The sequence below is a fragment of the Acomys russatus genome, chromosome 4 (genome assembly GCF_903995435.1).
Source record: "Acomys russatus chromosome 4, mAcoRus1.1, whole genome shotgun sequence".
Lineage (NCBI taxonomy): Eukaryota > Metazoa > Chordata > Mammalia > Rodentia > Muridae > Acomys > Acomys russatus.
In genome coordinates, this window is record NC_067140.1 from 3,506,459 (window position 1) to 3,521,015 (window position 14,557).

At 49.2% G+C, this 14,557-nt stretch overlaps 1 protein-coding gene across 1 annotated transcript; it reads left to right on the plus strand.

Moving 5' to 3' along the window:
- The first annotated feature begins 8,158 nt into the window (after window positions 1-8,158).
- Window positions 8,159-13,430, plus strand: LOC127188505 (BPI fold-containing family A member 5-like). The gene is made up of 7 exons (XM_051144940.1): window positions 8,159-8,363; window positions 8,812-8,968; window positions 10,263-10,370; window positions 10,663-10,812; window positions 12,635-12,713; window positions 12,985-13,048; window positions 13,390-13,430. The coding sequence occupies exons 1-7, from the start codon at window positions 8,159-8,161 to the stop codon at window positions 13,428-13,430; spliced, it is 804 nt and encodes a 267-aa protein (XP_051000897.1).
- The last annotated feature ends 1,127 nt before the right edge of the window (window positions 13,431-14,557 follow it).

Here is a 14,557-nt window from a genome sequence, read left to right on the forward strand (position 1 = left end):
AATGTCATCAGTATTAGTCAGCTTTCCATTGCTGCAATGAAAGACCTAAGATAATCAAATTATAAAGAAAAAAGGGTTTTCTTTTGGCTCACAGTTTTGCAGACCCAGTCAGTCCAAGACCAATTAAAGTTTCATTGCTTTGTGGTCATAATAAGGTAGGTATTATAGTAGGGGAAGCCATTCATTCAATAGCCAAGAAACACAATGAGAGACAGAAAGAGGTGGAATTGCACAGTTCACTCCAAAGACACACCCCAGTCACCTAAAGACCCGACTCCCACAGGTTCCACTGTCTCTCAGCATTGCCACCATAGGTACTACACCGTTAACATCCGGACCCTTAGGGGAACACCTGAAATGCAAGTTATAGCAATATCTAAAAAGAGACAAGCATCCGCAAGGACACACACAGAAACACATGCAAAGGCTCACAGAAAAGCTGACAGAGGTAGAGAAATGGAGGTGCCATATCAACACAAATGCAAAAAGAAATATGCATCATCATGGATACACACACACACACACACACACACACACACCAGCCAGATACATATGTGATACACATGCATGCAGCCTCACACCACTGTACTTACACATATGTGCAAACGCATACAGTCAAGTCCACACAGATGTGGAGACACATGTCCAAACATGTGCACAAAGAGCCAGGCTTCCTATGGCTGAGCTTGTATCCTTGGGGATCAGCATGCCTCCTTCCCTCAGAGGCCCAATTTGATGATGGGGCAAAACCAGTGAGAGTCATTGACCTCCAGGCTCCTCTCCTGTTCAAATTCTTCTCCCAACAGAGTCACTTCTTGTTGCTCAGCCTTCTGCTTCTTGTCCAGGTTCCCACAGCTCACAGAAGAGGGCCATGCCCTGGGAAAGGATACGCCTGCCTTCTCCCAACAGACCCTGATCTCTTCCTTTCCCATCAGGCATTATTAACCCCGTGATCATCACTAAATAAAATAGCTCCTTGTCTGCACTAATGTCTTGAGTTCTTCACCGTTACTTAAGACTTTAGAGGCTAGAAAGAGCCTGTGGCCATACCTTAGACTCTAGGGCCTAGAGCTTTACACCCTAGGCCTGAGTGGCCTTGCCCAGCTGAGGCTGGGGGTCAACTGAATGCGGATTAGTGCGGCTGCCCTGCTGTTCTTAGGTGGTGCACCTAAACACTCAGAAACGGATGTCCACACACAGGTTGCCACACAAGAAGTAAAGCATCTGATAGCAGATACACTGCAGGAGCTGGGCTTGCAAGAAAGGCGTGTGAGGACATAGGTGTCTCTGGTCCACATCTCCCAGCTCAGGCTGGGAGATGAGGAGAACCAGGGCTATGAAAAAGGAAACTAAGCATAGCAGAAGGAGCAGGCCTTCATGGTGGCTGCTCCGTGTGGAGATGCTTCGGAGGCCCAAAGGAGACACATGGAAAGCTAAATCACACTGTCATAGGGGCCTCTTTTCTGTTCTCAATGACGGAAATGACAAAGAAAAGGAGTAGGAGGAAAGGTACTAGGGTCCAAGTGCTAAATGCTGTGGAAAGCAACGAAGACGCTAACTGGAGTTGCCATGTTTTATTGTTTAGGGGGAAAAGTCGATTTTTAAGGAAACAAGAAGAGAAGGGAAAATGTTGATATTGTGTGGAATTGATTCTGCTTTTTCAGGGTACCCTACTCTCAGGGCATCATCAATATACCAGGTGACTAGAACTTTCCTGTTCCTGGGCTTATTGAATGCCAAGCCTCACCCATAGGTGGCATGCTGCAGAGGTGTGGGGCTTCAGAAGCAAATTGCAGGCAGTGACAGGTGGGCACACCTCCTATCTCACAAAAAGATGGAGAAAATGTCATAACCAAGCCAATAACAGCATATCAATCTCTAGTAGGGGTGCCACTGGCTCAGTGATAGTTACAGCATCTGCCAGTCCAGGGCCAAAAACATTTAGCTTGTTGATGCCCACAGCCAGCCTCGATGCCCTGGAAGCCTTGTGAGCTAAAGCAGTCTTTCCATACTGGCCAGGCTGCTGTCTGACATTCCTGACACAGCAACTCCTGGATGACCAAGGGAAATCCCTCACAGCCCTCCTTTGCTGACTAACACGCTGGAGCCTGGCTGGCAAGCAAGTGGTTTACACATCCTCCTCTTAGGAGCAGGCATATGCCCTCGGGTGCTGGCGCCGTTCTGCTCCACGTGCAGCCACTGTGTCAGGGATGTGATGCACTCAACAACAGGAACCGTAGTCGTCAGCACTCAAAACCATCCAGAGGCCTCACCCACAGCACTACAGACAGGAAAGCACCCTCGGTCAGCAAATTATCCCCCAATTCCCTGATACCACCAGTTTCCATTGTCTCCTAAGGAGACCAGAAAATGGTGCAACAATATGCAAAAGCCACAATATGCATGTACGTACACACACACACACACACACACACACACACACACACACACACACACACATACATACTCACAAAGCTTGGCATGATTACATATACTTGTACTCCCAGCACTGAAAAGGCAGAGATGGTTCTCTGGATCTCGCTGGCCATCAGGCCTAAACCTTCTTGGCATGTTTTACATCAATGATATACTTTCTCTCAAAAAATTATGTGAATGGCTTCTGAAGGGCAATGGCCAAGGGTGTCTTTTGGCCTCCACACTCATGCACACTCACATAAACATATGTGTACATGCACATACATGAACATACATTCACAGACACAGAGGATGGTGTAAATGTATTTTTGTGTGTAACTCTTTCCTGCTTCTGAAAGTAGAGAGACTATTTAGAGGAACAATGACATAAGTGCAGGTAATGAAGGGTCCCAGCCAGACTCGGCTCCAGGTCTCGGGAAGCTGGGATCCGAAGGCCTTTGGGCATCAATGTGCAGTGTGCTCTGCGACCACAGAGGGCGCTGACAGAAACGCTAGTGCCACTCCAAGCCTGAGGACCAACTCTTCCCTCGTGCAACAGGGACCAGTCTGTAACCTCACTGTACAGCAAGGACTTCATCTCGTCTCCTCAGATATGAGACCCCCAAAGCCCAAAGTCACAGACCTTGTGAGCAGGGGGCCTATCAGACGCCAGCAGTCAGGCTCCACCACTCAAGGAATGAAACCGTGGGCTTCTGGCAAGCCTGGTGCTTTAAAAAGCAAACAAACACTACCAAGAAGAGACTTGATACCCTATGAGCATATAAAGGGGGAGGAAGTCCCCCTCAGTCACAGTCATAGGGGAGGGGAGTAAGGGGAAAATGGGAGGGAGGGAAGAATGGGAGGATACAAGGGATGGGATAACCATTGAGATGTAACAAGAATAAATTAATAAAAAAAACATAATCTCAAAAATAAAAATAAAATAAAAAATTTTAAAAAAGCAAACAAACAATAACAAAAAGGGATCTCTGGCACGTGATGACATCAAAACTCCCTACATAAGCAAGGATAACCTTGAACTTCCGGTCCTCCTGCCTCCATCTCTCAAATCCTGGGATTACAGAAATGTACCAACTCACCACTCTTGTTTTGTGCAACACTACAGGTTGAACGCAGGCTTTCAATCCTGCTAGGCAAGCATTCTACAACTAAGCTATGTAAGGCCCAGCCCACTTTCTGCAATAAATTTGTTTTGAATGTGATTAGTGTCCAACTGGCTACTAGGGTACCCATCAATTTCCTTACATTAATTGTTGGTCCCTGAAGTAGGGCAGTAGATTTGTCAATAAAAAAAAACATAGGTGAGAGTGTAACTCAGTAGCAGAGCGTGTGCTGAACAGGCCCAAGGCCCTGGGTTTCATCCTCTTTGCTGGAAATAAAAACTGAGGCATTCCTGCCCTTGGACTCTGGGCTCAGTGGTTCTTCAGAGGTGAATTAAGCAAGGGCTTGGGCAACTTGGTTTGAAAGAGCGTAGGATGGTGACGGTTCAGCCATGATGGCTTGCCATGCCACCCCGATGAGAAGACTGTGAGATTCCCGACAGCACTGGCATGGGCTCCTGTGGCCACTACCAGAAGATGCAGAGAAAGATCGATGGCAAGATACTGGTTTGGAAAGGACTTGACTATGACTCCATGATGGATGCTGAGACCTGTGCTTGTTTCCAGAGTGAACTTGCTCCATGAGCTGAAACACCCGTGCGTCACCCATTACTATGATAACTATGATAGCATTACTGACGGAAACAACATGGCCTTTTGCTGTTGCTGTGATAAAATGCCACGAACCGACATCAACTCACAGGCAAAGAGTCTGATTTGGTTTATGGTTGCAGAGGGAGAATCCATGGCGGCAGGGGAGGCATGGCAGCAGACAGCCGGAGCAGGAAACTGGCTGATCACATTTCCATCAGCATGCAGGAACCAAGAGAATGAACTGCCAGTGAGATGAAGCTTCCAGTGAAGTATTCCCTCCGACAAGGATCCCTCTTAACCCCCTAAGTGCCAAGTGTTTGAGTACGTGAGCCTTCAAGCAGCCCCATCCCTGTACAACGTGGCGGACTATTGGGAAGGTATTGACCTCACTAGTCTAATTACAAAGGGGCCGAAGACAATACCTAGATGAGGAGCTTAATCTTGAGGTGATGACTTGCTTCACAGTGGCCCGGCAAAAAGGTCACAAAGGAAGCTGCTCACACTGTGCCACACCAGTCAATGTCTTTCTGGATGGCAAGCAAAACACATCAGGCTTGGGGACTCTAGGTTAGCTAGAATGTTCAACCAAGGTAAGGCTTTTGAACATCTGTTGGCACCCCTTACTGCGTGTCTTCTGAACAAATGAGCTTTTGTTACTATGATGAGATATCAGATATCTGGTCCCTGGGTTGTTTGATGTATCCACTATTGTGCATTAATGCCTCAACGTACATCTTCTAAGCAGAAAGAACTAGATGGGAAAATCTAGAGGCAGATCCAGGTCAATCCTAGGCTGAGGCTCCAATGAGGTGAGTGACATTACTATAGGAATGTTAAACAGAAAGCGTTGTCATGGACACTCTGCTGGAGAGATTCTTGAGAACTGATAGTTCGATTGGCAGTAGAAGAACAAGAGAAAATCTTGAGAGGGTGACTCTTAGGACCCCCTGCAGTGTCACAGGCTTGCAGCCCTGGGCTGCAGTTACAGAAGCAAGAACCAGCTAGAAAATCCAAGGGAGGAAACCTAGAACAAAAAGAAAACATGAGCCACACACTCAAGAGAGACAAGCCATGTTTTTAATGTTTAATTGTGTACATGAGAAGTATACATTCGTACACATAGGTAAAGACTCCCACAGAGGCCAGAAAACAACCCAACATGATGAGTGCTGGGAACTGAACCTGGGGTCCCTCGACGGAGCAGCAGGTGCTCGTGGTTACTGAGCCTTCTCTCCTGCCCCAGTCCAGAGATCCTTGACCCGCCATCCTCAATAATTAAGAAGAAAGTTTGTTTTGCTGTGAAAAGTAGAGAAGATATTAAGGAATGAGAATGCAGAAAGTCCGCTCACTTTTAATCTAGATGCAAGGACCGAAGGGGCCATTTGCTGCCCAGCTGCACACTCACAAGGGCAGATATTTCATGGCATGGGCTGAGTAGATCTAACAATGGCCCTTTGGACACTAAAGAAGCTGAGGGCCTAGGACCTGCTCAGTCCATGAGATCGATGCCTTCCTAATCTAGCACAAGAGAACTGGAAGCCAATGGTCTTCAGACACTTTAGAAGGCTAACGACGCTGATTATGATGGAAGTGATGGACCGCAACAGTAAGAACAGCAGAACAGACGACAGAAAAGTAGAGCCCGCAGACGAGCCAATAAGCCCAGCTTTTTTCTAGTATCTATTCGTTTCTGGTGATCACCTGATGAGCCTCGCACTTGAGAGAGAGGCTCAGTAGTTACAAGTGCTTGCTGCTCTGTCCTGCTGGAGTTCAGATCACAGCACCCACAGCAGGCACCTTCCAAACCTCCGTAACATCAGCTCCAAGCACTCTGATGCTCTCTTCTGGTCTCCGTGGGCATTCAAACACATGGGTGTGCATACACTCACACAAACACATATGCACAGACATGTGTAAATACAAGCATAAATGAAATAACATATAAAAATGCATGTTCCTGTGATATGTGCATCACATGTATGCATATGACAGAGGAAAGCATAGGGCATCAGAACTGCTGGAACTAGAGTTACAGGGTCGGTGCAAGATCCAAACCTGGGTCCTCTAAAAGAACCATAAACACTCATAACCAGCAAGCCACCACCCTAGATAATAAGTGATCTCCCCAAATAAATATCTTTTAGAACTTTTTAAGTTTTTTATTATTTGTTTTTATTTTATGTGCATTGGTGTTATGCTTGCACAGTGAGAGCATGTCAGAAGTTCTGGAGTTACAGACAGATGTAAGGTGTCATGTGGGTACTGGAAATTGAACCCAGGTCTCTGGAAGAGCAGCCAGTTCTCTTAACCACTGACCCATCTCTCCAGCCTCCATAAATCTTTCTTAGAAGTGGGAGTCACGATATGGGAAGTCAAAGGGCAAGCAAACGGGAGAGGGCCGTCTCCATCTCTCAGCACACTGACTAGAAGGAAGACAGAGAGCAAATGTCTCTCTGTCATGCCACCTCACACTCGGGGCCCACTTCTCTCTGTAAAAGCTTGTCTACACCCACAGGGCTCTGAGGACCTGGAACATGCTCGACGCTGCCATTGTGTGCATGCTGTTAGCATCCAATGAGTTGACTTCAACCTCTGCCCTGTCCTCCCTGGGTCACTTGTCCTAACTGGACCTCAGTGTTCTCCTCTGTAAACAAGCAGTCTCCCTACCAAAACTCCTTTGAGGACCGCCACAAATGCATGCACATATGCACACACGTGTGCACAGAATTGAGGGTTAGTTTAGAGCTGGGAAGGCCGCACACAGTGTATGAGCAAAGTATCACCAAATAAGAGGAAAGGCATGAGAGCAGGGAAAGGTAGGGACTGAGAGCTCAGAATGAAGTTCTTGACAGAGCTGCCCAGAATGCTCCTCTCACATTCCAAACCTGATCTTCCCGCCACCCATGAACATGGATCACCAAGCCAAGCCTCATGAGTGGGACCATGAAGTCTTTAATAACCTGCCTTCTCACGTTTCCTTGCTCAACTTGTGGACCAAACAGCTGACTCACCTGTTGGCATGATTGGTAGCTATTCACTCGGCAGAACCCTGACACTAGCAGGTTGCAGAAATCAGAATTATCTAAAAGCTCATCATCTAATATCATGGTTCCTGATTCCTGATCTATAAAAGGCATTGTCACCTCCTCAACAGAAGCACGTAGGAGAGCCCAGGACAGCTACTGAGACCTTGAGACTCAGGTAAGACCTGACGCTTTCTCTGCTCCATCGCTTCTCTAGGCAGCAGGAGGCCAGGCCCCCTACTCCTGCAAGATGGTCCTGTCACTCACTGGAGACCTAACAACAACCCAAAACAAAACCTACCACCCTTACCAAGGGCAAAGATTAGCTATTTCCTAAAGAGGGCAATGTTGGTAGAGAGCCTTAAGCAAAAGCGCTAGGGAAGAAATGATAACAAAGTTACCATCACACCTTGAGATGCTATCTGTGGTCATGTGACCTTTGGCATTACCTGGCTCTTGATGGTATCCACAAACCATCATGGCCTGAACACAGACCAAAGTATCATCCCTTAGCAGAGGTGATGGCCGGGCAGTCCAGATCTTCAGCCTCTGCCATGTTGGAGCTTCTTCATCCACACTGAAGAGCAGGCATGAGGGCAAAGGGGCAGGCCACCACAATCACATCCCCCAGACCCAGAGGAAATCTGATGGTCACTTAATTAAACAGAAGCCTCCGGGCCAGGCAGGCATGGCCTCAGATCCTCTCACAGCTATAACTTGTGACATTGGGGGAAATTGCCTAGAGTCACCACGCCTCTGCCCCCCAACTGTGCAGTAGGGGTTGCCTGTGCTGAGGACGTGGTGACAATGCAGTTGGTGACTGGATGCATCAGCCTGGGACAGACCACTCTGCCAACGTTAACTATTATTGCTGGTTATCAGCCTCTGGGGTTCTGGGAGGAAACAGTGACAGCGCCAGCCCTGGGAGCAGGGCAGGCAGTGCAGAGAATCCTCTGATACGCACACTGTGGTGGCTTTTCATTCTGTCTGCAGACACCAAGAGAGATGTTACTAGTCGGGAGCCTTGTTGTCCTCTGTGGGCTGCTGGCCCAGAGCACAGCCCAGCTGGCAGGCCTGCCCTTGCCCCTGAGTCAGGACCTGCCGATGGGTCACTGCCGGTCCTTGCATGTGGGCCAGAGCCTGCCCTATGGAGTGACTCCAGTTGTGGCCTCATATCCTCCAGGCCACCTTGCTAGAAACTTCAGAGATGGTGAGTCTTTAGAGTCTCTTCCAGGGATGCGTGCATGCGTGTGTGCGTGTGTGTGTGTGTGTGTGTGTGTGTGTGTGTGTGTGTGTGTGCGCGTGCGTGTGCAGGTGTGCCTGTGATGTGTGTGTTTCCATGCATGCGGTATAGTCTATACAACGTCTCAATAAAAAGAAGGGATTGTCAGTGAAGTAGAGGGTCTAAGGCTTGAGAGCAGTGGTTCTCAACTTCCTAATGCTGCGACCCTTTAATCCACTTCCCCATGTTGTAGTGACCCCCGACCTAAAATTATCATTGTTACTTCCTAACTGTCACGTAAGTATTGCGTTTTCTGATGGTCTTAGGTGACCTCTGTGAAAGGGTCATTCAATCCCCAAAGGTGTTGCAAGCCACAAGTTGAGAAATGCTGCTCGAAAGTTAGCAGACATAACCCCTGAGATTTTCTGTTTTGCAGCTTTCCACCAAGGCCTGCTGTCTGGGGGGATTCTGGGCTTTCTGGAACACATACCGCTCCTGAACTACATCAGACCTTCAGGAAGCAGTGCTGGCGGCCTGGTCGGGGTGCTTGGAAACGTGATATCATCAATTCCTATCTTAAACAACATCCTTGAGTAGGTTACCTAAAGTAGGAGCTTGGTCCCTGCCAGTGACTGCAGACCTGCCAGCCCCAAGTACAGCCCTGCCTAGGGAGAGGGAAGGGCTGAGCAGGGATGGAGCCAGGACTCGTCCCCAGGCCTCCCTTCACTCGGGCAGGAACAGTGGCCCTTTTGCACCTGCAGTTGCCACCAGTCCTGAGGCACATCCTGGGCCTCAGCAGCAGCTATTATGCCCGTGACAAGCCTTCCCTGTCTGCTCCGTGATCCCCAGTTCCCAGATGGGAAAACTGAGGCACAGAGATGTGCACTGCTCACATGGCGATGGGGAGGCAGAGTCAGGAACAGAACTCAGAGAGCCCCAACCTGGGCCTTTTCTACCCACCACAGTCACTGTGTTTCAGCCCCACCTGGGGAACGTGAGTGCTCACTAGGCCATCCTCCTCATCTGCATCACCTGAGCCTGAGACCTGATGTGGTGCTTCCCATGAGCCGCTTGAGAGCTTCCTAGACACAAAGCCACACTGGGGAGCCTGTTGCCATGACCTGATAGCCAAGCCTGAGCCCTTAGTAAGACTGGACCAAAGCCATTGCCGGGGACTCCCAGCCTCTCAGGCCTCTGCTTCCTGACTTAGAGACCATCAGACAGACTTCAGTGTGATTTCCATAAGAACTGTCTGTGCTAGGTGTACACAGGTCAGCACCTGGTCTCTCCCTGGCTTGATTTCTCCATCTGTGAGCTGGTGAAAACCAGGGAAAGAGAAATGCCTGGCACCGTGGATGGCTCAGGGGCTTCCTCCCACCCTTTTGCACTCTTTCCAACATCCTGCCTCTTAAAGGTCATGATGAGATGAGTAATTTCCATCCTACTCCTTTGCAGGAGCTATTCTGCTTGCCAGTGCATCTCCTGTCTGTGCAGTGACAGTCCATCCACCCATGTATCCACTGTTTCTTCCTTTCATCTAATCACTCGCTCTTCCATCCACCCTCCCACATTCAATTACTCATCTTCCTACCAACTTAAAAGTCAGCCTCACTCTTTGAAGAGCTCCAAAGTAGCAGTCCCAGTTCCTTTCCTCAAATATCTCTTAGGACCTGAGGTAAACAGAGGACTGGGTACGTTGATATCTGATCCAGAAGGAAGCTGGAAATATTAGAGATGTGACTCAGAACCCAGGTGGCTCTGACTCCAAGACTGTCCTCCCGTCTTCCTCATCTCAGGTGGCCAGCTCTCCCTCTTTGATGAGTAAATTTAGTTAAAGGTGGTTCCCCCAGTTTGAGGATTAAAATGCTGATGCTTCTCCCCCACCAGCGTAAAAGTCACTAATCCCCAGCTGCTGGAAATTGGTCTTGTGCAGAGCTATGATTTCCACCGCCTCTATGTCACCATCCCTCTGGGCTTTGAGCTCAGAGTGAACACGTGAGTAGGTCCCAAGGCGGGGGGGGGGTGGGGCGGCAGGGGGGGAGAGGATGACTCCCAAAGGCCCGACCCTTGAACCTTACTTATTTGATGTTGTGCTGAACAAAATCAGGTCATGTCAAAAACACACTTCAACTCTCTGAGCTTTGGTTTCCTCTAATGAGAACAGAGATCAATACCACTGTGGCAAAATGGAGTAAGACGAGGTCACCGCTCCTGCAGAGAAGAAACCCTCCACCTTGTAATATAAGAGGTCAGATGCCAATAGAGCTGCCTCTGCTTTCTCCTCCAGACTGGGGTATGGCAATCTGTTGGGGCTGGCTGTGAAGCTGGATCTCACTGCAGAAGTCTATGCTGTGAGAGACATGTATGGGAGGAGCCGTCTGGTCATCGGTGACTGTATTCACTCTCCCGGCAGCTTGCGCATCTCCCTGCTTAATAGGTATCCCCAAAGGGCAGGGTAAAGTGATAGGACACAGGGAGGATGAATGAATAAGAAGACAGGGAGAAAGACAGTGGGGGAGGAACTGTAGATGGACAGTGGGTGGATGAATAGGTGGATGGGTGGGTGGATGGATGGGTGGGTGGATGGATGGGTGGGTGGATGGATGGGGTGGGTGGATGAATAGGTGGATGGGTGGGTGGATGGATGGGTGGGTGGATGGATGGGTGGATGGATGGATGGGTGGGTGGTGATGGATGGATGGATGGATGGATGGGTGGGTGGATGGATGGGTGGGTGGATGGATGGATGGATGGATGGATGGATGGATGGGTGGATGGATGGGTGGGTGGATGGATGGGTGGATGGATGGGTGGGTGGATGGATGGGTGGGTGGATGGATGGAGTGGGTGGATGGATGGATGGATGGATGGATGGATGGATGGGTGGGTGGATGGATGGGTGGATGGATGGGTGGGTGGATGGATGGGTGGGTGGATGGATGGATGGATGGATGGATGGATGGATGGATGGATGGGTGGATGGATGGGTGGGTGGATGGATGGGTGGATGGATGGATGGGTGGATGGATGGGTGGGTGGATGGATGGGTGGATGGATGGGTGGGTGGATGGATGGAGTGGGTGGATGGATGGATGGATGGATGGATGGGTGGATGGATGGGTGGATGGGTGGATGGATGGGTGGGTGGATGGATGGATGGGTGGGTGGATGGATGGGTGGATGGGTGGATGGATGGGTGGGTGGATGGATGGATGGGTGGGGATGGATGGGTGGGTGGAGGGTGGATGGATGGGTGGGATGGCTGATGGGTGGGTGGATGGATGGGGTTGGTGGATGGATGGGTGGGTGGATGGATGGGTGGATGGATGGATGGGTGGGTGGGTGGATGGATGGATGGATGGATGGATGGATGGATGGATGGGTGGATGGATGGGTGGATGGGTGGATGGATGGGGGGATGGGTGGATGGATGGATGGATGGGATGGATGGGTGGATGGATGGGTGGATGGGTGGATGGATGGGATGGATGGATGGATGGGTGGATGGATGGGTGGATGGGTGGATGGGTGGATGGGTGGGTGGATGGGTGGATGAATGGTAAGATGTTTGGTGGGTAGGGAGACAGATGTATGAATAGATAACTAAATAGATAAATAAAATGTTCAGTTATCCCTTATTAAACCAAGATGACCAATTTTATGTTGGATAAGCAATATAAAATATGGTTTAAGAGCAGCTTTTATAACCTGATAAGGAGCTCCAGAGAGCCTCTGACATGAACCTCACCAGTGTTCCTCCCGTTTGATCTCACCTTACTTATCTATGACACAAAACCATGTGAGAATATTAATAGAATCCTACTAAGAGGTATTAGATGTAGAGCCTATTTGGATTGCTTGTTCCAGTTTCCTGTCACATGGGAAGGCCCAGTCATATGTAGCATACAGGACCTGTCCACACCATGGCTCACATGTACTGAGCACATACATTTGGCTTTGTGTGTATCACTTCATCAAGTTTCCACAACAAGTACATGCTAAGTACTTTTCATGCACTCATGGGTTCCACAGCCTTGTTCCTGAAGTGTGTGCTTATTCTACACTCATCTGTGCATGCAGAGATGGGTTGGGTGGAAATCTCTTCATCTGAGATCCTTGCTGTTTATCTGCCATGGACATGGGTGGGGAAGGCTGGTCTCAGTTATGAGGTGCCAAGACTGAGCGTGCACAGTTGGCTTCTGAACTTCTGTAGCCCAACAGCAGGCCTCTGAGTCACACCCTCGCCTTTTCTCTTTCAGATTTAGTCCCCTTCAAAACCTTATAGACAGCCTCACCGACATCTTAACGAAAGTCATTCCTGGCCTGGTGCAGGGTGTGGTAAGACATCAAAGTGACAGTCTCCTGCTCCATGGGTCTTGGGGCATCTTGGGCTGAGCTACTCTGCAACAAGCACTATCCATCCATCACTCTACCTGTCCCGTGGTCCAGCTGTCTGTGTTGCTTCTTTCTACTCCCTCAAACACATTGGTTGGCATTTTCTGGGCTGGAGAAAATATTCCTGAATATAGTCCATCATAAGCATGCCGCGTCTCTAAGGGCCTCCTTGCAGGAGGTCCTGTAACTAACTCCACTTTCTGCCCTGCGTCAGGTGTGTCCTATTGTCAATGGAATTCTCAGCCTCTTGGATGTCACTCTGGCACATGATGTTGCTGGTAAGCACTGTTTCCAAGTCCTCTCCCCCTCTGAGGAAGCACGAGTTTCCCACGAGTTTTATCCCCCTATACACCATGGAACAACCAAGTCTCATTAACCCCTCCCAGTTGGGTTGTCTTTGTTCCCATGAATGACCCAAATGAGTTGGGGGTAATGTCTGCCCCCCTCCTTAGCCTGACCTGAGAGCAGCTGGGCTGACGGGAGGGGAAGACCAAGTGCTTCCCCACATGTCTGGGCGTGGTGAGCATGGCTGGTGTTTCAGAGTCCTGGGAAGCACACAGGTTCTCCTTCGATTCCTTCACTTCCAGATGATAAACTTCAGCCATTTTTTTTTCTCTAGACTATCTGCTGCATGGAGTACAATTTGTCATTAAGGCCTAAGCCTTTGAAGAAAAGATCTGTCTCTGCTGAGCTGGTAAATGCTGTCCCCATTCCCCAGGACTTTGTGGACTAGGATCTTGAGACAACAGCACCCACAGCAACTCTCCAGACAGCACCACTCTGGGTGCTAGGCCTTTAACACCTGGGCTTGGGAGAAAGATGGTAGATCCAAGTTATAGCAATACCCAAGGAAAGAGACAAACATTCACATAGATACACAGAGATATATGAAACCCATAGAATAGCTGACAGATCTGGAGATGGACTAGACCCACGTACAGCTTCAAAGAGAAACATATGTGGTCATGGGTACACACCGAAGCACACAGACATGACAGCCAAGCACTCATTCACAGGGCCACACACATACAGATTCACTAGCTAAGTCCCTGTGGGTGCATAGACATACACGCAAACACAAGAAGCCATACTGGCATAGCCTTGGGTCTCAGCATGCTCCTGGCCTTCAGAGGGCCAGCTGATTATAGGACAGTACCAGTGACAGTCACTGATCTCAGTCTCCCTCCTGTTTGAACTCTTCTCCCAACAGAACTACTTCTTGATAATCTGTCCACTCCCTCCTGCCCAGATTCCCATGGCTCACAGAAGGCCGCCCAGATCCTGGAAAATGGCATGGCCACCTTCTCAAGGAACCTGCTCTCCTCCTCCCTCAGGCTTGATAAATATTCTGTATCCATCATCACTAAATAAATTGGCTCTTCTTCGACACTGGGATCTTATGTTCCTCCCATCACTTAAGAGGCTCAAGAGAGCCCTAGATAGGTGGTCAATACAAGAGCTGGGCCTCACATCACAGGACTGAGTGACTTTGAACAGGGTTCAGGTCTAGGGTTCAGGTAACTGCTCTGCTGTCCTCACAACATGTGCATGAGGAAGCTGGGAAGAGATAAGGACTCAGGCATAGATGTTCACAGAAAGAGAGAGAGAGAGAGAGAGAGAGACAGAGACAGAGAGAGACAGAGACAGAGACAGAGAGACAGAGACAGAGACAGAGACGGAGATGGAGACGGAGACGGAGACAGAGAGAGACAGAGAATTACCACACAAAAACTGAAGCATCAGATGGGAGAGATGTCCAAGAGCTGGGCATGGAAGGAGGGTGTGTG

Excerpts from the sequence above, each read along its gene's own strand:
- LOC127188505 (XM_051144940.1), top strand. The coding sequence starts at position 8,159 with ATGTTACTAGTCGGGAGCCTTGTTGTCCTCTGTGGGCTGCTGGCCCAG. Across the intron at positions 10,371-10,662 it reads TTTGAGCTCAGAGTGAACAC|ACTGGGGTATGGCAATCTGT; the intron begins GTGAGTAGGTCC and ends TTTCTCCTCCAG. Across the intron at positions 10,813-12,634 it reads CGCATCTCCCTGCTTAATAG|ATTTAGTCCCCTTCAAAACC; the intron begins GTATCCCCAAAG and ends TTTCTCTTTCAG.